At 46.1% G+C, this 27,051-nt stretch overlaps 1 protein-coding gene across 7 annotated transcripts in view; it reads right to left on the reverse strand.

Annotated features, from left to right (window-relative positions):
- Positions 1-27,051, reverse strand: part of FAM120B (family with sequence similarity 120B) — a 100,196-nt gene that overhangs the window by 45,889 nt on the left and 27,256 nt on the right. For 4 of the 7 annotated variants that reach the window (XM_032407441.1, XM_032407442.1, XM_032407438.1 and 1 more), the window contains 3 exons: positions 22,326-22,427; positions 14,549-14,721; positions 10,806-10,898 (listed from right to left, as the gene is read on the reverse strand). In XM_032407441.1, the coding sequence (XP_032263332.1) occupies positions 10,806-10,898; positions 14,549-14,721; positions 22,326-22,427 (368 nt within the window). Of the gene's footprint in view, positions 1-10,701; positions 10,899-14,548; positions 14,722-22,325; positions 22,428-27,051 lie in introns of all 7 variants that reach the window. The other 3 variants (XR_004299933.1, XM_032407439.1, XM_032407440.1) reach the window with 3 other exon arrangements.

Below are 27,051 nucleotides of genomic sequence, written 5' to 3' on the forward strand. Positions count from 1 at the left end.
TTTTCGAGTGCCTAATTATAAAAGCATTTTTCTAAATATCTTTTTTACCACACATTTACACAATGCTGTATTTCTCTGGCTGTTTTTCTCTGGCTGTGTAAGCAGTAAAACATGTTCCGTGGGCTTTATTTTGATGTGCTATAACAATGTGATCTCAGTATGTCCTTGAAGCATCTTTACTTTACACCAGAATTTAAAGTGTTTGATTTGGAAAGTGATGCTTCACCAGCAGGGGCAATACTGACTGAAGATTTTTAATGGAAGATTTCTACATTGCCTTCTACACATGCGCTGCCTACTATTCACGTGGGAGGCTGTCTGGGGAGACGGTATGAAGCATGACGACATGTGGTATACTCGGAGCTCTGGCTTTCTCAACGTGGAAGCGGCACGCACTGGTGCCCTCACCTCGGGCAAACCACCCTCGGACCAGAGCCTGTCGCTGGAGCCTGCCTGCACCACTTCCAAGGTCCCATTCCTTCCGGCTCCAGCAGACGACATCATCTTCAGTATTAAAACTTACCGAGCATTTGACATTCATACAGCACCCAGCAGGCGACACAGAGGATCCAACAAGGAACAAGCCACATCGCTGACTCCCCCTCAACCAAGACCCCAAATCCAGACTTCATCACGGGTGGGCTGGACGCCAGAGCAGAGTGCATCCTCACCAGCCCCTTTCAGGTGCCTAAGCCAAGACACCAATCTTTGTCTTCATTTCTCTAACAACATAACAAGATAGGACTTTTGTTTTCCGCAAAGGAATGGTGTAAAAATTAACTGTATAATATTTATGAAGTCCTCCTAATTTCTCTAAAAAAAAAAAAAAAACGAAAACAAACCAAACACAAACCACCCTATTTTGGCAAGGTATTATTACCGTCATTACTCCTCCGAGTGTGTTCTAGGCCCAGCACAAAGAGCAGTGGAATGGTCTCCGTCCTCAAGAGATGCACTGTCCAGTGACTTTTCTTCTCACAGAAAAGTCTGCAGACTTGCCTGCTCATTTAAGCCAGGGGCCAGCAGGCTTTTCTGCAAAGGGCCAGAGGGACTTACTTCTGGTTCGGGGGGCCTTACAGTGTCTGTCACAGCTCTTGACTCTGCTGTCATGGTGTGAACTTTACTTTGGACACCGAAATCTGAATTTCATATCATTACCACATGTTATGAAATGAGGCTCTTCTCTGATTTTTCTCCTAACCAGTTAAAAATGTAGACCTTGTTCTGAGCTCCCAGGCCATTCAAAAACAGGTGACGGGCCAGATCTGGCCTAAGGGCTGCAGTTGGCTGAGGCTGGGCACGAGATTTTGGCAGAGTGAGTGCATTTCAAGTTTCACTGGCAGGATAAAGACGTGATCTGGAGAGTCGATGGCACAGACTGATTTTAAATTTAAATATACAGTAAGCTTTACAGCTTCTCTATAACCTAAAAAACAATTCCTGCTTAAAGTCAGAATTGTCAAAATAACAAGCTTAACAGTGGCTTAGTCCAGGTTTATAGACCAACTTTTGGATACTCTCCTGATGGAAGTGAGAAGAACAGTCAGAGTCTCGCGCTCGCTCACCCGGGGTCTGTACTCGGACACACATCCACAGCAACCACGCCCCAAGAGGAGAGGCCTGGCAACACTGTTCATTTTATGGACTCAGTTTCATGAGTTACTTGTGTGTGTAAAATGTTTTTTCAAAACCCTGCAATTCGAGGATACTCCTCACCCTGGCTGTTGACTTTTCAGCAAGCTCGCACTCCAGCTTCGGTCCCAGGCCGAGGCGCTCCGTGTGGAAGCCGCAAGCACCCTGGCTCTCAGAGCCCCACCCAGGCACCCACATTCCTCTCTGGGGAACAGTGAATGGGCTTCCCGACAGGTGCAGTGGCCAGAAGCCATGCAGGCTGCTGTGTGCACCTCTGTCCCCCATGCCCTGCCCCGCACCACCCGTCACATGGAGCACAGATCACCGCCAGGAAGACACCACTCTTATCCTCCCCTTTCCAAGTCCACAAAACCCTCTGTTTTAAGGCAAGTGCTGACTCTGGTAAGAAGCCTGGTGAGTGGCGGCTCATCAGCCCCTTTGTGTGAGAGTGCTGGCAGCTCCCACCACCCACAATGAGCCCATCAGACCGCAGGTCTCATCCTGTGAGCGTACCTTACCTTCGGGAGGTCAGAACCTCTTCCGCAACAAAAGTAATTTAGTGCCACTCCCTAAGAGTCGTGGAGAGGCTTTATTTTATCTTAACAATCTGGGCTCTTAATATATCACCAAATGGTGGCACTTCACTGAACCTACACTTTGTTTATTTACTTATTTTTCCTTAACTGATTAAGGCTACATTCTTCCCAGAGATGGATCATCACCATTACCAAAGCAAGAAATTTCCTGCTCCTTTGCTGGAAACAGGTCCTTGGATTTATCAGTCACCATTTTACTTCGGGGCAGTACTGCTGAGTCTGTCACAAGTCACTCCAACAAACGGTGACCACAGAAGAACGTGCTCGGGAACTACACAGTGAGGATGCTCTGAGGTTCTCATGGGGGTGGTGAGCGTGCTTGTTTCCCCGCAATCCTGGCCCACCCTGCTCTCCCTCCCAGGTCCACCGGCAGCTCCCTGACCTGGGCTCCCTCCGAGGAGGCCTGCGTTTCATAAACAGACACATCAAGGCCTCATCTTTGGGGATTCTTTCCTCCGTGGGTTCATGGTCTGGCACCTGCTATCATTTAAAACACTGCTTGCAAACTTTTTTCAGATGGACATTATTTGAGAACAAGGAACAGATCAAAGGATGAAGTCCAAGATCCAACTCAGAATCAGAAAACTGCCTGCAGAAATGCTAAAATGCTGTATTTCTTTATTCATATTCTACTGGTTAAACATCAGACAGTGCTCCAGCAAGATGACATGGCCTCATATTAAAATACAAGAAACGCATAGATAGAATCACAAGTTGTAGACCTGCTCCACAAAAATCCTTTATCACTGCCATGAGGCACTTCACCAAGCGTTTACTCGGTACTGTTTTAAGCTAGCTGCTGGAGATTACAAACAAGAATAAGATACAGTCCCAGCCCTCCAGAGCCTACAATTTAGTTGTAGAAACAAATCTCTCCCATACAAGATGAGCCAAGAAGGAGTGACGAAGACCTCGTGCAGGAAGAACAGTCTAGAAGGCCAGGAAGAAGACGCGTGTGGACATCTCTTTGGCTTGCCACCATTGGCGAGTTCTGACGTTCAACCCGAATCCCTGTCTCTACATTCAGATGTGAACATCAAGATGGAAGTCTCCCATTAGCTTTGGCTTATCACATTTTGGTCTCAGAAGATCCAAATGGCTGCAAAGTGTGAAGAGCTTCACAAAAACAAATGTATGCATTCAATTCCACATGAACGGGCACCAGGTAGGAGCCGCGGGAGATAGGAAATGGTGTGGTGTTGGCCTTCCCAGCAGATGAGGCAGAAACGGGAGGGACACGCAGCCCTCTCTCCTGCGTCCTCCTTCTCTGCCATTCCTGCTCTACCCTCTACTTCCTTGCTTTGATGCTGTAAGTTGTAGGGTCCTAGCTTTGCTTTTCAAGCCAGGAGCTAATCACGTGAATCCCAGACCATTCCACAACCACCCACGCCCACATATGCACAGGAGCTGTGGCTTCCATGACTCTGGTTCACCCACCAGAGACTATGAGCCACAGCGGTTAAGTTATAAGTCGCCAGTTACCTGAAGAGGACAGCCCAGGGCAGACCACATGCCATAGCCACTCTTCAGCTCTGCTGGGAGCTCCATGGAGATGTCAGAGCCAGAGGAGGCTTTGTAAAGGGGGCTTCCCCACAAGGGCCGCACCTGCACAACCACTTTGCTGAATCAAGCAGGCTCTAGTCATGTCGGCAGGGTGCCGGGCACTGGAAAGCAAACGGGAAAAAAGCACCGTCTCTCCGTCCAGGGAGGCCTTCATCTAGCAGAGGAAGAAGATCACGAAACTCCCACACAGGACATGCAGCTTTCCCATTGAGGTCCCCACCACAACAGCTTGCCCTGGGCTCCACTCCCCAGCTACCAACGCTGGCATGCCAGAGTGAGGCTCAGGAAGTGCATCTGGAGGAAGTCTAGAATGTGAAAGGTATTGCTTCTTAACAAAGATAAATAAACGGTGCATCACAGGCTCTAAGGAGGAGAGAAGGCAGCACGAGACCTGGTGCCCAGTGGGGCTGACAGCCGAGTGCTTCCTAACCCTTGCTTCAGGGACCTCGTGCCCTGTAGGCACGACTCTACTGGGGGGCTGGAGGCGAGGCGGGGAGCAGACCAAGCAAACGTGCAGCTCCACCCTGCAGCAAGCGACGGGCTGGAAATGTTCACCGCAGGTTTTCGGTGTTTTCCAGTGGGGCACCTGACTTTATCCACTAGAGGACAGAGTCAGTCAAAGAGACCAAGTTAAAGTCAGAGGATGAAGATGAAGACAAGACAGAGGGAGGAGCCAATCAGCACAGCAAACCCCCAGCGAGGGCAGAGGGCGTGGGCTCCAGGCCCAGGTGGAGAAGACAGGCCTCGCTGGGAAGCCCCAGGGCGAAGGGTCGCACTGGCACCTGCTGGGAACAGTATAGCCATTTTAAGTAAAATCTTCCAAATTATTTCTACAATTTCACAACTTAAATGATTAAAGTATGGAAGCTGAAAACCTACATGCTGCACCAGGAGTTCATGAAGACTCACAGACTATTAGAGTCTTGGAGGTTAAGGGTGGCTGTTCTAACTCACACAACAGAGACCCTGCAAGAAAGGGACGAGGAGTGTGGTGAGGAGGAGCCACGATGATGGAAGCTCACTGAGTGCCACGTTCAGCTGGTGGGAACCATCGTCCCAGTGAGGTGCCACTCAGGTAGCTGAGTGCCCAGAACAAGCAAGATCGTAATAAAGTCAGGTCCTGCCTGAGGCCTCTGGGGGACAGTTCAACCAGAAGCTGCTGCCGGCATGGACACTGACTAACCTTCACACTCCAGGACCGTGCGCACAACTCACCCGACTGAGACTCCCTGTCCACCAGGCACCAAAACGTGCTCCCCACGCACGCACTGTGCTGGGGGTGCTCCCCGCGTGCGCACCGCGCCGGGGGTGCTGGTACGAGGTCTGACTCACGGTGCACGCCGACACCCCCACAGCGAGTGTGCCCCAAGAACCGTGCGTCCGGTAGATCCTGACAAGTCCTCACAGCGGCAATGAAATGTGATGCTTACAACACGCCACTTTCTGAGGGGGTACAGCTTGGATTTCATAATAGAGTTTTCCTTCCATTAACTCATATTTCTTTCCTTTTACTCCCCATCAAAGACGACGAAGCACTTTCCAATGAGTGGTGATGAGCACCAGAGAAGGTGGTCCTGCAGACGCTGCCAGGGCACTCAGACACTGCTCCCCAAGTCCTTGATTCCCCTAGTCTCTCCTCAGAGAAATCCAGAATGCTCTAAACATGGGGAGCCTTCCATCTGGAAGGAGGCTGGAGTCAGAGCCAGGAGGGGGGACCCAGCACAGCAGAGAAACTGATGAGCAAAGAGACTAGGATGGTTCCTTTGGCTCTGCCCAAAAAGAGCGCCAAGAGGGATGTAAAGGAACTGCCCTGCTCGGGGCGGGGTGGGGCAGGGGGGAGACAAAGGTTCTGAGAGCAGGCACCGGTCTGCTTGCTGGGCACCCTATTTGGCTCAGTGGTAGCAGGGTGACAACCCCAATACCTCTTATTTCCTAGAGGACTTTGCAAAATGCTCTGGACATGCACCCGCGCCTGACAAAACACCACTGGGTGAGTGAGGAAGCTGCTGCTAACCCTATACATGCCTAGACAAGTACACGCATGCCCGCGTCAGGAACCGGGAATCCGGGCGCCCAGGGCTCCCCCTGCCACACGCCATGGACACCTCATGGCACACGACTATCCCTCTACCCTTGCAACCTTGTCTTAAATTCCACAGATGCGAGAACCCAAGCTTCATGGGTTACTTGTTCGCTGTGTGACTCAGCGCACTGCTTAGTGGACTTTCCCACCCTCATCCTGTGTGCATCCCCTTCTCTGTGCGTGTTCTCACAGGGGCTGCACAAGCCAAGTGTCAAAGGACCCCATGAGCTACGTAAAGCACCATGAACAGACTGGGTCCCCTAGCACGCACTTACGGACAGTCACACACACGAACAGGAAAAGAGCAAACACACACCAGCTTTCAGAGAGGACACGGCTCCAGCCAGGAAGACAGACAGTCTTACTCCCTGCGCACGGTTCAGCTCCTCGCACATGTTCCCAGCACTGAGGCGGCCAGCGTCCCCTGTTACCTGTGTGACTGCCCTCTGTGCGTGATGAAAGCAAGCTTTGTATTTTTCTTAGTTACAAGTAATCCCGCTTCCCTTCATTTTTCTTTTCTTACAGAACTGTTGCAGATTAAGAGTTCTCGTATTCTTTATCATAGATAGCAGACTTCTACGTCTGTAAATGAATATGTGCGTATATATAATATGGGATATAATCTTTACATCTATAATCCAATCACCTGGATTTTTAATAAAAATGTAAACCTGTTTACCATTTTAAAGCTGTATTTGAGCTGTTGGGACAAGAAAAATAATGCTGGGCATTTTAAAAATTCCCCACGAGCACCAGTGAGCAGGGACACCAGGTGAAGACAAGGGTCTGGAACCAAAGCCACAGCTAAGTCCCAGATGAGCTGCTCCTCAGCAGCGGGAGTGGAGTGAGACCCTGGGGGGACCCTGCCCCTCCCCTCCCTGCCTCCCAGCATCTCCGCAACCAACCCAATCAACCAGGACAGCCAAGCGGCCTCTGAAATCGCATCTGTTTTCAGTCCCACCACTGGTAAAAACCCCCATCCTCCCCGGGACTCTCTCCACAGGGGTCTGGTGAGGAGAACACGAGCTGCCCAGTTACAGCCCTTCCAGGGAACCAGTGTCAGTAACAGCTCGTACAGGCTGGAGAAGCTCAGCCCCGGGGAAGGTACCTGCTCTGCTGGGGTCTGCAGACTGGCAAGCACGGGGCCTAAGCGAGAGCACACAACAAGGCATGCTCCTGCTGGGGTCTGCTTTTAGCTCACGCTTTCCCTCAGGCCCCCTCCTCCCAGAAAAGTGCCTTTCTCACAGCAAAGACCACTGGTTGGGTGTCAAGAGCCGATCCCACTTTGGCTCTGCCAATGACACGGTGGGGATGGGATCATGGACTCGATTTCCACGAAGACAGAGAACATCCCACACGGTGCCACACTCCATCCTGGCAATAGGCATGTAAGACGTCCCCTCATATTTATGAAAGAGAGAAGTTATGTTCTGCTGTATGTTCATAAGAACTTGTTCAAGGTCATGCAGCTACCAAGTGAGAGAGCCCCGAACTCCAGCTTGCTCTGCTGTCCACACTGTACAATGAGGCAGGAGACAGCATGGCCTCTAAGTCCCCTTCTCTTTCTGTTTGTCTACTTAGTTTTACTAGGACTGGAGAGAGGAAGGCAGGTGAGGGTCAAGGGACAGATGGGCCCATGGTAGCATGACAGCAGGCCGAGGGGGAGGCCATGCAGCTCGGGCTATAATCTAGTAGTAAGAATTTGATTAACCTACTAATAACTGAAAATTCACTTTTTAAAAATTGTGTTGTTCATACTCAGTTGTTCATACTCAATGCAATCAGCTAACATCCCCAACGGTGAAAAGCTGAGAGCTTTCTCCCTAAGGTCAGGAACAAGACAAGGATGTCCACTCTCACCACTTTTATCCAACACAGGACTGGAAGTCCTAGCCACAGCAATCAGGCAAGGAAAAGAAATAAAAGGCATCCAAACTGAAAGGAAGAAGTAAAACTGCCACTATCTTCAAATGACATGATACTATACATAGAAAACCCTTAAAACTCTACCAAAAAATGGTCAGAACTAATAAATGAATTCAATAAAGTTGCAGGATACATCAATACATAAAATCTGTTGCATTTCTTTTTTAAGGTTTTTTTTTATTATTATTATTATTATTATTATTATTAAAGATTTTCTTTGTTTGTCAGAGAGACAGAGCACAAGCAGGGGATGGCAGCAGAGGGAGAAGCTGAGCAGGGACCCTGATGTGGGACTTGATCCCAGGACCCTGAGATCAGGACCCAAGCTGAAGGCAGATGCTTAACCAACTGAGCCACCCAGGTGTCCCAATCTGTTGCATTTCTGTACACTAATAAGGAACTATCTGAGCAATTAAGACAATAATCTCATTTACAATTGCATCAAAAAGAATAAGATAGGTAGGAATAAATTTAACCAGGGACGTGAAAGACCTGCACTCTGAAAATTATAAAACACTGATGAAAGAAAGTGAAGATGACACAAAACACAAATGAAAGATATTCCATGCTCATGGGTTGGAAGAACAAATATTGTTAAAATGTCCATACTATCCAAAGCAATATACAGCTTCAATGCGATCTCTATAAAAATTCTTACGGCACTTTTCATAGAAATAGAACAAACAACCCTAAAATGTGTATGGAACCACAAAAGGCTCTGAATAGCCAGAGCAGACCTGAGAAAGAACAGAGCTGGAGGCGTCAGTTCCCCGATTTCAATTTATATTACAAAGCTACTGTAATCAAAACAGTATAGCATTAGCATAAACACAGACACGAAAATCAATGGAACAGAATAGAGAGCTCAAAAGTAAACCCATGCATATATGGTCAACTAATTTCCCACACTTATTTAGGAGGGCCATCATCAGGCAAAAGATAAGTATTGGCCAGGATGCGGAGAAAGGGGAACCCTCTTGCACTGCTGGTAGGAATGCAAGCTGGCGCAGCTACTCTGGAAAATAGTATGGAGGGTCCTCAAAAAACTAAAAATGGAGCTACCCTATAATCCAGCAATCCAACTTCTGGGGATATATCTGAAGGAAGTTAAATCACTATCTTGTGAGGTATGTGCAGCCCATGTTTGAGGCAGCATTACTCACAAAAGAGTCCATCAACTGATGAATACATTAAAAAGATGTGACATATCTACACAATGCAGTATTATTCAGGCATAAAAAAAAGAAAGTGAAATCTTGCCATTTGTGGTAACGTGGATGGACCTTGAGGGCATTATGCCAAGTGAAATAAGTCAGAGAAAGAAAGACAAATACTGTACGGGTTGGTGGTCACTGGAGATAAGGGGTGACTAAAATGGGTGAAGGACTCAGAAGGTACAGACGTCCAGTGGTAACATTAATAAGCCACGGGATGTGATGTACATCGTGGAGACCACGGTTAATAATACTGGGTTGCATACCTGAAAGCTGCTAAGAGCATAAATCTTAAAAGTTCTCATCACAAGAAAAAAATTCTGTAACTATGGGTGCTGACAGATACTAACTAGACTTGCTGTGGTGATCATTTCACAATATATACAAATATTGAATCATTATGTTGAGCACCTGAAACTTATATAATGTGTGTCAATTATACCTCAATAAAAAAAGAATTAGCATCAACCTAGTAATAACCCAAAATTCACTTTTTAAAATTGTGTCTTGCCAAAAGGAGGAAAAAATCCACCTCTAAAAATAACTTTCTTGACTGTAACGTAATGAAACCGCTCACACACACACACACACACACAGAGCCTGCACTGTATTTAACTGGGCTCCTACGAGAATTAGTTCATGGAGTAAACGTGGTACGGAAGAGTTCTGAGATTAGATTAAAAGTTGTTCATAAATGAAATTTATTAGTTTTTTTTTTTTCACTAAAAAGACAAGTGAAAACTAATTCAATTAACTAGAATCTGCAGATAAAACTCATCATTATCCAATGGCATTTATAAAGCAAAGTCTTCAGTTTCCACCAACAACTGACCTGACCTCGGGTTTTCCTCTACGAAACAGCTATGGGACCCAACAGGGTGTGGCCAAAGAGGAGAGGAACCAGGCTCAGCTGCCAACGGCTCGTTCGTGAAATTAAAGGAATAAAACGGGGGCGCCTGGGTGGCTCAGTCGTTAAGCGTCTGCCTTTGGCTCAGGTCATGATCCCGGCGTCCTGGGATCGAGCCCCATATCGGGCTCTCTGCTCCGCGGGAAGCCTGCTTCTCCCTCTCCCACTCCCCCTGCTTGTGTTCCCTCTCTCGCTGTGTCTCTCTCTGTCAAATAAATAAATAAATTCTTTAAAAAAAAAAAAAAAAAAAAAGGAATAAAACGCCCGTGAGTGGCAACATCTGAATAAAAGCAACACGGGCGCATGATCTCCATTTACTAAACACTCCGCAAGCAAGGCACTGGGAGAGGACACAGGGCGGGTGGGATGTGGCCCAGCCCCTAAGAGCAGTCACCGACGTCTGGGAGGCCAGGCCCACGGACAAAACAGGCAAGACAGGATGTGTATGGGCCAAAATCATGAACACCAGAAAAAGGCGTCCTGTTCTCCTCAAGTTAGCAAGGCTTATAAGGGATCACACCGACTCCTGTCCTCATGTGACTACAATACTGAGACAGGATTAGGAACGACACATTTCTCAGCACTGGAATGAGGCAGCTCTTGTGAGCATGTGGCCCAGCTGAGGCCGAGGTCTCGAGGGCCCACTTCCACGGAACGCGGGTGCCATCCGCACACGCTCTGCCTGAGCTCACTAACCTGGCAGGACCCTGGGCTCCACCGTGAGAGATGAAGCTACACCACAGCATCATAAAAACACCCTGATTAAAGATGCCTTCTTACCTTTTCTGTGAAACACCAACCAAAACTTAAAAAAACCAACAGAAGAAATGGCTGGGCAGGCAGGGGTCTCCAGAACTGTGACAGTCAGTCAGTCAGGCCAGTACCTGTAAGTCTACCAGCTGCACAGCTGACTTTCCTTGGAGGCACAAGGCCTGAGCGATAAAAGCATGCAGATCCTCCAGGCAAAGAGTGTCCACCTGAAAGGGAGGGAGGGAGAGAGAAGCAGCATCAGCTCTGGGAAAAATTCCGACACTCTGCACGTGGATTCAATGACTAAAGACAGGCGCGCACTGGGGGCGGCAGACGAGGCAGAGGCGGAGGTTAGTGGGGCCTCTTTGCCCAGAGCCCACAGTCCATGATGCCCAGGGCCAAGCTGGACAGGGCCCTGGTCACTCTGCAGCAAGGGGGGAAGCTTCCCCTTTCTCCGCATCCTGGCCAATGCTTGGGAGGGGCCATGAGCCACAACCAGGCCTGAGTCTTAGAGCAACACAGGTGACTGTTTTGGGCACCAATTCCCACAGCTGGTAACTTAGGGGTTTGCCCCGTGAGCTGGGGTGATCCAGGCTGGGATAAACTTCCACCTTCGCCAGCCCTGATGAAACCTGATACTCGTATCTCAGGACCCCCACATATGAGACCCTCCGATCTTCTGTGGAATCAAGGGGTCCAACCAAAATGTGAGCAAGAACAAGGAGGGCAGGGATTTGGAGAGGCAGATGGGGAAACTCTGGGTCTCGAGAAAATGATGGGAATGAGGACAGGGCCTGGGAGCACCATGGAGAGCGGGCTGCTCTCGGGGACCACCTCTCCCAGGTTAGGGGGTGGTGACTTTTCCAGCTCAGCCACCAAATTCTGCCAGCCAGAGAAAAGCACTGCAGTTCCCTTGCTCAGTGTTTCCACTGCCATCATAAGAATACGAGAACTTCTTTCTATAGAGGAATACGTTCTGTGGCAAGTAAAGGCTTGAAGGGAAAAAATCAGGATGACAACCACAAACCTGTGAGTAAGAATTTTGATTCTTCCTCCGTGATAAAAGTGGCTAATGTTTACTCCTAATAAAAATGACCCCACCATAAACCAGAAAGACAGTTCACTGGGGACTCCTGCTCTCCATGGCCAGGACCCGCTGACCTCTCCTGGAAAATCAAGTACTTCCGGTGTGCGTCACCTCCACCCCGCGGAAGGCACCAACCCCGTCACTACCCTGCCCTGCTCCATTCTGAAGTGCTTACTGCCTTTGTATAAACGACAGCTGTAACTATTTCAGGGAATACCAAAAAAGTCCACAGATGTGTAGTACTCATGACCAAGAAAAAAGACCCCAGTCTACAGAAGCAAGACCAAGCAGAGAACACGTTTTTTTTTATTCCATAAGCCCCATCTCTCTCCATTTAGACTCGGTTTGTTGCAACGTAATTCTACTTCTTGCCATTAGCAACTTTTGAAGAAGGCTGATTTTAAAACAGCAACTTACGAGAAAAGAGAACGATCTCACGTACCGTTGCTTTCACAGGTAACCCACCTCCGCAGTTAACAGATCTAAACCACCACAGAGGATGCTTTTTTAGGGTTTCACAGAACAGATATTACTATTTAAAGCATTTGCTCAACTAGAGATTGTAAAAACTATGTACGCTTGCTATGACATAAACTCACCCTTCCAGAGAATGTTCTCAGATAAGCCTTCAGTAAAAAGTGTTGTTGTTGTTGACTTGGAGGTTATGAGAGCATTTCGTTTCTCCACAGGTTCTAAACCCCACGTCGCACAACAAAACATCTAACTTAAGCTTAACCACAGAAAAGTATAATATTTTTATAAATTTATCTTTTTACTTATGAAACCCTAAAAGAATATTAACCCTGTGAATAATATTGCAGTTCCTTCTTAATCTCAGAGATGCCACTGATGTGTTAATTCACTGTTTTTCGGTTTCAAAAAGCTCCAATTTAAATATGCTCTTTAAGTCAAACCAACATCATATGTCTGCCTCATGCTGACTCACACTAAAGAGATTTTTACTGAAAGGTAATCATTAGTGTTATCAGAAAGAAGGTGAAGGTAGAAATTTTCCTCCTGACGCTTGTCTTGCTTCAGGTGTATAGAGATACTGGAGATGGAAAGCTGCTGTTCTGTGGTCTGGACACGGATTTTCGTAACTGACAGTCACCTGCCCAAGTGGCAAGCACAGAGCTGTGATGAGCGACTGTCAACAGGTTCAACAACCCTCTTACTGGAAAGAGTAATTCAAGATGTGTGTCCAAGGAGTGACTGTTCATATGCACGCAGACAGTATTCAGAAGAAAACACACTTATTTTTCTGGAGGAGAAACCTCAGCTCTTGGTTATTCACCACTCCCAATCCCCATGATGGCCCTATCTCGGCCACCTGGAGACTAATGAACACTGGACAGAAAACATTAACTGATACATGTTTGCATATTTAGTAAATGGTATCAAAAGAAAGGCAGTTTTACACTTAAAAATCCATCCTCTATTCAATTATATTGCTAAGTCTGGTACCAATAACAAAATGTTCTACTCAAAATAGTAAAGCAAAAACTAAAGTTTACACCGGTGCTTGTGAAACCAATAATGAAGCAATAAAATCTCTAAGAGTTATTTAGCTATACCACATTTTTACAAAATGCAAAATGCAGAACTAGCTATAAACTGGCAGAGCCAAAAGAAAAGAACAATTTAGAAAAGGAAAAGACGAATCAGTATAAAGCTCCCTTGAAATGTAATTCCACGATAAGAGTGAGTTTCTTAAAGACAATCAATAATTCATAAAGTGAATTCAGGTCTGAGAAACAGTCACCTAACTCTCTATTCCAGGCAAATGAAAATCTGATGCTTATGCCAAACAAGTCCCCAGATCCACCACATACAGAGGCCACAGCACAAGGCAAGACAGCTCAAAGGTGTCGAGAGGACAGGAGGTCTAGATGGGCTAAAAAAATAGAGACGTGATTGCAAAGGACTTTTTTTTTTATTGTCATTGTGACAAATGTGAGACAAAATCATTTAAAAATAATACAGCCAAGGAAAGGAAGTGGGAGGAAAGGGGCTGGAAGAGGGAGTGATTTGGCCCTTCTTTCGCTGAGGTTTCCAAACATGACCCTGCACACGGGCACCTGTTAAAAAGACAAATACTTTCACGGGCTTTTATAATTTTCACACATAACCTAAGTGTAGAACTAATGAAACAGAAACTGCCTAACTTGTTGAAGGACACCGATCAGGGCCTGGCACTGCATTCCCCACGTGAGGCCTCCAACCCCTGGTTTAGTCGGGCAAGGAAGACACAGGCCGTGACGATGATGACCTTAGCAGACGTTTTACTGGGCGAAGCACGTTTCGTATTTTCCACAGTGCGACACCCCAATAACCCCAGGAGGCACCCACTACCTTGTCCTAGACTGGGACGTGAAGGGAAGTTTCAGTAAACGTCACGAGAGCGGTGGCGTCGGAAGGCGTCGGCCAGGAGCACCAGGCCTTCTCACCACGACACGGGGCCCCCGACAGGAGCAGCCTCCTGGACAGTAACAGCACCAGGGGAGGCACTCCACGGTTCAGAGTGCTGGGAAAGCAGAAGCAAGCCCGCACGGCGTCCCACGCCTCCACTACACTGGCGTGCAGTGCGAGCCTCTACGTCTGACACGCACAGGCACTTACACGTGTGCCGACAGGGAACACGGCTGCAAGGGACTCGTGCTCATGGGGCAGGCATTGGACAGCATGACATGGGGACAGGCCACGGCCAGACCCCAGCACGCCCCACCTCACAACAGGCAGGGGCAGGAGCGAGGAGCCAGCGCAGCACCGAGAACGAGGAGTGGAGGTTACCTGCACAAAGAGGTAGATCAAGAGGCAGCACAACGCTTTAAAGGGGTTCTCGACCGCCTGCAGCTCTTCTCTCGAGGAGGAAAGGTCGAAACAGCCTAGGAGGGCATCCAAGCGCCGGCCTTGTATTCCTGGCTCTTGGTTCAGCCACAGTAATTTCAAATTAGGTGTTCCCCCTGGTTAAAAAAAAAAAACGTCCATTTACCATTATTCTTTGTACCAGCAAGTTATAACATGCTTCTTATAGAAATACAATAAAAGAATAAAAGACACTAACCTCTTCTCTTTCTGACACCCTTGGGCTTTAAAGTGTACAGGACTAGAAAGTAAACATGAACAAACCTACCTGGTTAAAAGAAACAAACCCTCAAAGGTCAGTATATATGTACTTCATTGAGAACATTCTTTTTTTTAAGGACTATGTTTTGAGGGAAACTAGGGCTTTTTTCCTACCTCTGCTGCATCCTGCCATTGTTAAGAATGCTTTTCAGAGTATGTTTAGAAGGTCCTGTCTCTGAGTGTGGGAAAGAACACAGCCACAGTGGAATGCTGGTGCAAAGACCACCAACCTACCCTGTTAGCTGGCTCTCTTATTCCCTTAGACCAGTCTCTTATTCCCCTAGACCAGCAGTTTTTAAACTTCAGTGTAAAAAGAGTCCACAGCAGAGACTATAAAAAATGCACTTTCCTGGGTTCTGCATGCAGAAAGCCTGCTTTACCAGGTATGATGCCCAGGAGTCTGCCCTGCACAACCTAGAGGCTTGGATGCAGGGCAACTCTGGGCCCCGTGCTTTGGACAGCATGTCCCTAAAACTGTCAAACAAAAGAAATTCCTAAAATGTAATTTCTAGTGTTTCATTTCTATGTTTTATATATACATTTAAATTATTAAAGTTAAAAAAACCAAAAAACAACCCTTCCTCATTTCCTTAAATCACAACACATGGCCCCGGGAGTCTGGAGGAAAAGTGGGGGATCCTGCTGGCACCCGCAGACACAGGCCAGTCCTGGGACAAGCCAGGTCCCACTACAGGCGGCAGCTGTGATTTCTGCAGGGTCAAGAAGCTACAACACCACGCCTCAAGAGCCAGGACGGCAGAGGTCCGAATGTCCCACGTGTCTACTATGGAAACAAAACCCAGTAACCAAATGGTATCAGAATTAAAGGACTCAAAGAAGAAGCTCTCCTCTTTTTTCCTTTTTTTTCCCATTTCTCACAGTATCATTTAATATTCTTGACCATGTATCTCCCACCACTGAAAGTGAAACAACACAGCAAAAGTCACTTGCATTTCTGAAACGGCTGAAGTGTTTCCTCCTTCAAAAAATTTTTTCATTATTTATTTTGGAGAGGAAAAAAAAATCATTTTTCTCTTGAAAGAAAGAAAATAGTGAAGACAACTGGCAAAAAACAAATCTATGGCACCAGTTAATAAGATGGAGATATCATTCCAAGATCTTCACAAGGGTCAGCCATGACTTCTTAGAAACACATATTTTCAGAAAAATAATCATCTTGTAGGGTCAGGAAACTGTAGCCCATGGGCCGAATCCAGCTCACTGCCTGTTTCTGTAGGCCTATAAACTAAGAATGGTTTTCACATGTTTAAATGACTGAAAAAAAAATCACAAGAAAAATAGTATTTCACAATGTGAGAAAAGTATGTGAAATGCCAGTTTCAACGTCCCTAAATAAAGTGTCAGCACAACGGCAGCACGCTCACTTGTGTGGTCTGTGGCCCGCCCTCTGGGCCGCTGCAGCAGAGATCACGATGCCCCCAAAGCCTAAGATATAGACGGCTGCCAAGCCCTGATTGAAGGTAAGTGATGAATGTCCCATTATCACAGTTATTTCAAATATACTCAAGTAGTTGACAGTTTTTCTAACTCTAAAAGTCATGCATTGTAAAAAACTAAGGAAAAAAAGGCATAAGAAAATAAAAACATTTATAACCCCACCACCCACATATAGCCATATTTTAAAATAAAGCTTCTAGTCCTTTTTTCAATGCATATACAACATCTATGCACACAGCTGAGAGGCCAAGTCCCCATTAGAGTGTGTGGGACGGACAGTGGAAAGATTGTACCTTGCATTTCATTTGCTTACAGGGGAAGAGTTTAATACAAAAAGAATGAGATTCATGAGATATACTGAGAGTCAAGTACGGTGGCAGCAACAAACACGAGATATCCTGAACAGTGACATGCTGGTGGCCATCACTCCCAGCCTTGGTATCATCTGGGAATTTGTTAGAATTGCAAATTCTTGGAGCGCCTGGGTGGCTCAGTCGTTGGACATCCGACTCTAGGGTTTCAGCCCAGGTTGTGATTTCATGGGGTGTGGGACTGAGCCCTGCACTGAGCCCCACGTTGGGCTCCGTGCTCAGCAGGGGCGTCTAGCTGAATATTCTCTCCCTCTACCCCTCCCCCATTTGCGCTCATTTGTGTGCACTCTCTCTAAAATAATTAAATAAATCTTAGAAAAAGAAGAAAAAAGAATTGCAAATTCTCAGGCCGCACCCCAGGCCTACTAATCGAACTCCGGGGGTCAGGGGGCAGCAATCTGCTGTAACACGCTCTCCAGGTGGCTCGGACACAGGCAGAGTTTGAATACCACTCAATATTCTTCCACAAAACAGCTAAGAAATCATTTACACAGACAAGAAAAGAATAACTCGCCAATAATAAATTGGTTCTTGAGGGCTAATGATAAAATAGATTACAGAAAACCACCGGTTTGAAAAACCACATCCTCAAAAATCTCTAATTTAATCAGAGAATTTTAATCCTAAATTCAATCAATAATTTATTTAGTCAAGAACTCAGTACTGAGCACCCGTATTACCATAGGAGACAAGACACGTCTGCAGCCTTCTCCAGAAACTGAGGATTTCTGCCTTCAATACAAGACAACATATTCTCAGGTTGCTGTCATTTTCTGTCCCACGTAGTACTTGCTAGGCTGCACAGAGACCCTCTGACGATCCTACATAATGGCCTTAATTATAAGGATGGTTCTCTTCCTAAGTACCGTCCACAGAGATTTACTTCTCAGTTGATAGATTTCATCATCTTAAGCCAGAAGGTGTGAATTTCTTTGAAGGATCATTTAGATTAGTTCTCTTCCACTGGTAAACTCACTCTAGACAAAGTGGTTTTTATTTTTTTAAGATTTTATTTATTTATTTGACAGAGAGAGACACAGTGAGAGAGGGAACACAAGCAGGGGGAGTGGGAGAGGGAGAAGCTTCCCTCAGAGCAGGGAGCCCGATGCGGGGCTCGATCCCAGGACCCTTGGATCATGACCTGAGCCAAAGGCAGACGCTTAACGACTGAGCCACCCAGGTACCCCTAGATGAAGTGGTTTTCAAATGTGTTAATAACCCAGGAGGGCTGAGCCTACCTAACACCAAGGACACCGTTAGTAATTTCAGTTTAAAAGAAACCTATTTTGGGGTGCCTGGGTGGCTCAGTCGGTTAAGCGTCTGCCTTCAGCTCAGGTCATGATCCCAGGGTCCTGGGATCGAGTCCCACTTCGGGCTCCCTGCTCAGCAGGGAGTCTGCGTCTCCCTCTCCCCCTCCCCTGCTTGTGCTCTGTCTGTGAAATAAAGAAATCTTTAAGAAAAATTAAAAATAAAGAAAAGAAACCTATTTTGATCAGAATTGGAAGGCAGATCAGCTCAGAGTTTCTCTCTCCACCACACAAACACACACACACACCTTGCTCCTGGGGATAAATAAGACTGTGCCAGAAAGGATGGCCCCTATACTTCCCCCAGAGCTCCAGGGGCAGCTGAGATGTTTCAAAGAGCCACAGACCTAAACAATCGATCTCATCTCTAGGTCACCAACTAGCATCACATCTAAAACACATCGGCTTCAAAAACCTAATTACATAACTTGGTAAAAGATTTTGTGTGAACAGATGGACAGGAAAGCCTAGGATCCTTCTGGGGGACCTGAGCCCACAGATGGAGGAGCAGAGGGGCAGGGAAGGGAGTCACTTCTGTGAATGACAACTTCGAAGACCTTCTCAAGAGATACCTGGAGGATCCACCCCTGGCAGAGGGTTGCTGTATGCACCTCATGAGTAACAAAGCAATAAAGTAATGTTTCTGTTTGTGTTTTTGCAGCAATAAACAGAAGTGAATGAATAAAGACCATAGCAATTCTGTATGCTTTTTATATGGAAATACATTATTTCAATAGTTGGGTTTTAGAGTTATCTGATGATTATTTCCCTTGCACACTGCTGGGGTAAGAAAAACCATACACCTGTCTGGCTTGTGTCCATTGTCAGGACGTGACTGGTGAAGAGTTCTCAAAATTAACGTGCATACATCTTATGTCTCAAGTTTACCTGTGAAAGCTTTAGTTCATAAGTTTGATTTAAATGAATATTTTACTTAGCATTCTCTTGTTTAGTAGAGCATTCCTGGCCAAAAGAAAACAAGATTAAAAACCCTGACAACTCCACGCTTGCAAACTGAATCTTCACTCTGGCTGGGTAAACTTCAAGAGCCTATTTATAATAAGCAAAAAAAAAAAAAAAAAAAAAATTTTCATTCAGTTATAAACAGAGTAGAATGCATTGGTATCTCGATATATTAAGCTCTAAGTGTACAGGGATGAAATGTCTCATTTCATGCTTGCAAAATGACACTGTTATGCCACTCCTACCTAATGCATTCAAAATACAGTGAATGTGGCTCTAAAAAGTGAAATTCAACTGTTGGCTTGTGACTCAAATGTGTATTTGTAACACAGTTATTTGAAAAATCTTCAGATTATTTTTACAAATGGAAAGAAAACCGGCATTGAGGTTTTGAAGCCATTTCTCTTGACCCATGATGTCAGGTGGGTGGGTCAGGAGGCGGGCGGTCACATCATCATCTCGTCACCACGTGTGCGTTCGCGCACCTGGGCAGCAGTTGGGGACTTGGATTTACCACCCACAGAAACTGCTAGGATCCGACAAGACTTTCTAGACCTGTACACGTGTGTACACATCCACACACAGACTGTCAAGAGCACACAGAAGAAAGCTCCACCACAACAGCCCCAGCAAATGAGGGCCTGAGTCAAACATGGCACCCTCTTTTCAGGAAAGGTATCCCTTCGTCTCACTTCAGGCTGTAAGACAGTCTTCTAAGACGACCTGCAAGACTTTGGTGAGTCAAACACCCTCATAAAGCTGAGAAATACCACATTTACGTACTGATTCATACGGCTAATTAGCTGTCCTAGGTCTCTGAAACGAGGGTATGCTTATGATGACAAAAAAACTGACACTGAGGAGAGGAAAAACCACTTCTGTTCCGTCTGAAGAAGAATCTCCAACTCTGGGGGAGAAGACGCTATTCCAAATGCCTGCCTGTGGTTTGGTCCAAGACTCACTCCACAACAGGCAGAGCACCAGTAAGTGAGGAAGGAGGAAGAAAGGGGCTCTATGTGTGCTGAGAGTAAATAAGCACGAATGTGCACAACCCAAGGGCCCTTCAAGCGCTGTGTCTGGGGAAAGGAAGCCCAATTTTAAGGTACACCCTTCTTGCATCGTCAAAAACATCACATCTCAGGATACTGGTGAGGTGAGAGATGTAACAGTACCCATGTAACACAGATGAGACACATGAACGCAGCTTACAGCTCACATGTGTGCACATCTGAATGTGTGTCTATAAGCTGCGTGCACACCCACAGATGGGAACACAGAGGGGACAGGGATGTGATAAAATACACCAGTAATGGAAGTTTACTTTTCTGCTCCTTGCCTGGTCAATTTTAATTCTTTCTCCCTCCTAATTTTTAGGTAATCTCTGTAATTTTTCTGCTCCCCTGCGTTTCCTTTCCATTTTGTGAAAAAATATCTGTGATTTCTGTTTCTACATTTCTACTATTTAAGAAAGCAAGCTAAATCACATGTGCTGTTAGAAGAAAGCCTTTTTTAAAAAGAACACTCTGGCCACTCTATCAGGAGACTCACTGAAAACACGCCATTTATGAAATCAACCTGCTTGAAACTCTCTCAGGAGAACAAGAAAATCAGACTTGTGTCCTGAGGCGACGCCCCTTCTACTGACAAGACCGCTGGCCTCACCTGGGAACAACGGATCCCATGATGCAACAAGGGCCTTTCGCACCTGGGCCGAGGCACCTGCACGCGCCAGGTTTCCTGAGACAGGCGTACGGACGGCAGGCGTCAGAGGACGCCACGGTTTTCAACACACGCTGCCTGAGCAATGGAAAATGCCCGTGACACAAACGGGATGGTCTGTCTCCATTTTAGTTGAAAAACCATCTGGCATTTTTCCTCATGGATACAGAAAAGTATTTAAATATTAAAATCTTGTCATTTTCATATCCTTATTAACATAAGCACAAACAAAGAGTCATTCATGCAAATTATCGGCACCAAAAGCTCAGGATCCCACTCGAGTTTTCCAGCAATGGAAGCCCTGCACGCAAGCTCTTCTGGAGCCCGGCCCTGATGTGCAGCCACACCTACAGAACCTTTGTGGGTCCGGCAGTGCCAAGGAGGAGGCTTGCTTAAGCCCCAGAAGTAGTCTCTGTGATCATGATATGGCTGCCAGAGTTTATGAAAACATTTCAAGGAGTGGCCTTTAAAACTAACTCATAATATGATGATGAAGAGCCAAATAGTCTCTTTAATTCAAACCATGAAGAAAACTATAATAATCCCTCTTCATATTATTTTTGGAAAGATACAATAAGTTGGAAATCACATATATAATAAAACATTTCTGACAAATTATTTTGGCTATCCTTTAAAAATATCTCTTGCTGTATAAACAGATGTTAATTCATCTTCATTTTTTTTGATAAATACCTTTTTAGGTTTGAATATATCACTGGCTGAGAGAATAAGGAAATATTCCCTATAGTAACTTTCCTCACCTTCTCTCCCAATAGAATTCCATTTTTAAGAAAATTATTTTGCAGTGCTCACATCCTTATTTGGTAAACTGCAGACTTGCATGATGGGAACAACAGTGGCACGAGAGAATTTAACGCATACAAAAATGGAATATCAAAGTTTTAGAAGAATATTTGTCCTCTGAAACAATGGCAAGGAACACTAAAAATAAACCCTTACCACCCTCCTCATCTTTAACCTGCCTTTATGTACAACACTACCCCCCACTCAAATTCTTGACTTTTTTCAGATACTAAGAACTCGCAGGAACAAAGGACTTCAGCTAATTTTTAGGTGAACTTTGTTTTTTGTTCCCTCCCCTTATAGGTTTTAAGGTAACACTCATGAAGAAAAAACTTATTTTTCCAGCTGAAATAACTTTCCTTTATCTTCCCTTTCCAGTTCATCAAAACATACTCTCAGTAGTAGGAAGGAGAACTGACTCAAGCAGAATATCAAGAATCCAACCCTGTTGATTTGGCAGATATTTACTGAGCGAAGCCCAGGCACTGGGCCCTGGGGTCAGGCGGCAATGGGCTTGGGCCCACAGCCGTACTCCTCTTGGCATGCCTTGCCCTGATGTAGACCTTGAATAGGAGCCCAGGCGGAGTGAGGCAGAGCAGAAAGCAGACTGGCCCAGGGTCCACCGGTGGAACAAAGGCCCATTCCTCTGCTGTTTCAGAACGTTAACAGACAGGTACACTCCTTGTGGGCCCAGGGTTGACATGAAAATTAGTATATGTGCAGTTCTGAAAAAATATGTTTCCACAATGGATCCATTTATTGGACTTGTATCATATGGTGAACAAATGAGTGATTTATTTAAACCAAAACCATCTGTACCTGGAATGTTCATCTGCAGAGGCCTGACGAGGTCCGGGTGCCTCAGTGGGTTCCCAGAGTACACAAACCACTCCTTGACAGTGGGGCAGGTGCTGGTGCCATCTGAGTAAAGACAGCAGGATCAATAGATGCGCATGACTACCAACATTCATCACCAGGCTAACATGGTAACAGACCCAGCTCCACTGGGGGCCAATTTCAAGTTGGTGAATACAGATGAGTTCTCACATCCAAGGTCACTAAGAGGGACCTCAGGCATCCAACAGTCCGATCCCTATCCTCTGATCTCACTTCAACAAGAGCACTAACCTCTGGGATGGGGGAGATGGCAGGATAACCCGGGTCAGTAAACAATAATGGGGGGCAGAGATCACCACCTAGATGGTTCCTACAACGTCCTTCCTCCTGGGCTCTCACACTGCTCCACACAACATTTAGGGAAAACTGGGAGTAGGACAGTCCTTTCCAGTCTTTAATTCACTGTTTTGTGTAACTATCAAGACTATTATTACATTAGACAATTCAAAAAGCTAGTAGGAATAATCTAGAACAAAGGCATTTCTGTATGTTGGATTGTTAATTGCTATTAAAAAATTCAGTTTCTCTTCCATTCTATCTACTCAGTGAGCAAAGGTGGAAGGTGGCTTTCTTACTCAACATGCTCACCTAGCTTGGGGTCACCAGGCTGCTGTCTCTCTAGCACCCAAACCTCCTGCCTCCCCTCCCCCAGGGCACTCAAGACCACCCCCCGGCCCTCTGCGACCTGGCTTCCTACCCGACACGGGCCCAGCCCTGCTTAGACCATCTTCAGACTCACCCCATCCAAGGCATTTTCCATGTAAATACGAGCTTTTGGGTTTTTGCTGTTTTACAATGAAAATCTGACCAGGCTGCTGGTCCTAACTTCAGAGCCCGCAACAGCAGCCCACTGTGCCAGCGTCAGAGCGCAGACCTGGGAGCACGCCGAGCTCCCCGCTCCCACCCCACTGCACGCTGCTTGCCCCACACCCTCTCCTAGACCTGCACACAGTGACTGCAGGGCCCCTGAGTCTCGCCTCGCCAGTCCCCAGGATGTGCGCTGTCGGGCTGGGTCCCCGGGGAAGCCGGCTCTGGCTCCCGCCCTGCTCCTCGGCTGGAGTACCTCGCATCCTCAAACTCACCATGCCTCTTCTCACCTCCTCGGTCCAGACCCCCTTCCCTGCACGCACTCCAGGCCCGCTTCTCTCCGTGCCCGGGCTCCTGTGCTGTCCACTGCAGCACCGCACACGCTCACCCGCTCCCCTCACTGCCCGCCTGACTGAGTTCCTGGTACCAGAACTGAGACCTCTTCACAGAGTAAAGACAGCAGGATCACTGAGACCTCTTCACAGTCTCAGTCCCTAGCATGAGGCCCAGGGCAGACACCTGTTAACTCCAAGTTTAATGAACACATTCAGCTTCACCTAAATTTCAAACACAAAAAAAGAAAAAAAATAGAAAATTCTGAGAAGTATTCTTATAGTTGTTAAAAACAACCACCACCACCGCTCTCTATGTAATCCTCTTGGCCTAGGTATTCATTACGCTAAACAACAGTCAACTGGGTGAATGGTGTTTCAAGTTGCTGTTTCTGAAAGGAGAGCATTCTCTCCTGCCCAAAGACAGACCTCACTAGGTTCGGTATCTCACGGATGAGAGCTCTCCACCAGTCGGCCAGCTGCCTCCTTAGGAAATCACTGACACATTTACAAAACCGCATTTTATACCATCTTTCAACTGAAACTGTTCTAAACCTCTACACCCCGGGGCCTGGGGTTGACTTCTCAGAGCTTTAGTTCTGAATAGTGTGAAGAAGAAGGCACCACTACCATTTATTAGACAATACCGGGTAGATTTCCTACGAAGACCTAGAGCAGTCAGTTTTTGGACAAATATTCCAAACGCAATGCCACGCACTAGTCAGTTATTCAGCTACAACCTAGGAAGAAAGAGCTGCCCACTGAGACCAGCTCACCAGGATCTACAAACCCCGCTTCTGCGCAAGGGACACACCGGGCTGAAGACTAGCACGGACACGAACTTCCCCCTTCTCCAAAATTTACATCAGCACAGATAGCAAATTCCTTCTTTTCTCCATAATTTAGACCAGTGAGGGTTAAGTCCATATTAACTACAGTTTCTCCTAATTAACAAAAGAACAAAAGCTTTTGCTTTTAAGGTGACTGACTTAATTCCAATGAGTTTCAAGGACCACACAACACAGTCACAGAACAAGAGTGCACCTGCTGCTTAAAATGCAGTACCTAATAGCTACTGACCAACAGAGGCTTGAATATGAAAACCTGTAATTTTTATCACATAAGAAATCAACTAACTAGCCAGAGGATGAAAGGTAAAACAGACCTGCTGACTGGAATTTTTACTCCCTAAATGGAATTTTATCTGAACTTATGGGTAAGGATGCATGAAATGACAGAGATATGAAAGATGAGTATTTTCTCGGAGGTGCAGGGCAGGTAAAGGTGCTAGGTCAATATGCAGGGTCTGCAGGTTCTCTGGCACTCTGCCCTCCCCCTTGTGAGCTGCTGGGCATCAGGGGTACCCTCGGTGTGCCCTCACTTCCTTCCTCTGCCACGGGAGGGTAAAAGGGCAGTGCACAGTGGCTAGGAAACATGTGAACATTTACAAAGAATAAGTTTCATAGTCTGGATAATGACTTTTCCAAATCCAAATATTCAGATGGCAGCATTTTCACTTTTAATCCAAATTACCACTCCTACAGACACAAACTTCCCAGTCCTTCAAAACCCAGAGCTAGCTGCAAAGTGTTACCTGAGATCCTCTTAAAATAAACAGATATTGCTGAAAAATCCTAGAGTTTGGCCTATTCTCTGGGGTACCACATAATTTCAGAAGTTTTTCTATAAAACTCCTTAAAGAAAACAGAGGCAATAAACTCTTGGACATTGGTCTGAGCAATATTGTTTTTGGATTTATCTCCTGAGGCAACAAAAGCAAAGGCAAAAGAAGCAAAAATAAACTACTGGGACGTCATCAAACTAAAAAGCTTCTGCCCGGGGCACCTGGGTGGCTCTGATGGTCAAAGCTCCTGCCTTCAGCTCAGGTCATGATCCTGGGGTCCCAGGATCGAGCCCCACATTAGGCTCCCTGCTCAGCAAGGAGTCTGCTTCTCCCTCTGCCCCTCCCCCCGCTCATGCTCTCTCTCGCTCTTGCTCTCTCTCTCAAATAAATAAATGAATAAATCTTTAAATAAATAAACAAAAAGCTTCTGCCCAGCGAAGGAAATCATCAAAAAACCAAAAGGTAACCTAGCGAATGGAAGAAGATATTTGCAAATGACATATCCAATAAGGGATTAGTATCCAAAATATATAAAGAACTTTTACAACTCAACACCAAAAAAAAACAAGCAATCTGATCAAAAAATGGGCACAGGACCTGAACAGACATTTCTCCAAAGAAGACACCCAGATGGCCAACAGACACTGAAGATGCTCAACATCACTCAGCATCAGGGACATGCAAATCAAAACCACAGTGAGATACCACCTCACACCTGTCAGAATGGCTAAAATTAACAACACACAAAACAACAGCTGTTGGGAGGATATGGAGAAAGGGGAACCCTCGTGCACTGCTGGTGGGAATGCAAGCTGGTACAGCCACCATGGAAAACAGCATGGAGGTTCCTCACAAAATTAAAAATAGAACTACCACATGAACATTTCTGGGCATTTACATGAAAAAAATGAAAACAAAAATTTGAAAAGATACATGCACCCCTATGTTTGGTGCAGCATTATTTACAATAGCCAAGATATGGAAACAGCCCAAGTGTCCATCGACTGATGGATGGATAAAGAGCTGACACACACACACACAGGAATATCAGTCAGCCATAAAAAAGAATGAAATTTTGCAACAACATGGATGGACCTCGAGGGTCTTACGCTAAGTGAAATAAGCCAGACAAATACCATATATTTTCACTTACATGCGGAATCTAAAAAACAAAACAAATGAACAAACAGAAACATACTCATAAATACAAAGAAGAAAGTGCTGGTTGCCAGAGACAAGGGGGGTGGGACAATGGATGAAAATAGGGGAAGGCGGGGCACCTGGGTGGCTCAGTCGTTAAGCGTCTGCCTTCGGCTCAGGTCATGATCCCAGGGTTCTGGAATCGAGCCCCGTGTCAGGCTCCCTGCTCAGCGGGAAGCCTGCTTCTCCCTCTCCCACTCCCCCTGCTTGTGTTCCCTCTCTGGCTGTCTCTCTCTCTGTCAAATAAATAAAATCTTTAAAAAAAAAAAAAAAAGAAAAAGAAAATAGGGGAAGGGGATTAAGAGGTACCGACTTCCAGTCATAAAATAACCAAGGCATGGAGATAAAAGTACAGCATAGGGAATGTAGTCAATAACACTGGAGTACATTTGTATGGTGACAGATGGCAACCATACTTAATATGCTGAGTGTTTTGTAATTTATACAAATGTCGAATCATCATGTTGTACACCTGAAATGAATATAATATTGTATGTCAACTATACTTCAATTAAAAATTAAAAATAGGGCTCCTGGGTGGCTCAGTTGGTTAAGCGACTGCCTTTGGCTCAGGTCACGATCCTGGAGTCCTGGGATCGAGTCCTGCATTGGGCTCCCTGCTCAGCTGGGAGTCTGCTTCTCCTTCTCCTGCTCCCCCGTCTTGTCCGCTCTCTCTCTAATTCTC

Source organism: Phoca vitulina, unplaced genomic scaffold, assembly GCF_004348235.1.
Source record: "Phoca vitulina isolate PV1807 unplaced genomic scaffold, GSC_HSeal_1.0 scaffold9, whole genome shotgun sequence".
NCBI classification, from domain to species: Eukaryota; Metazoa; Chordata; class Mammalia; order Carnivora; family Phocidae; genus Phoca; species Phoca vitulina.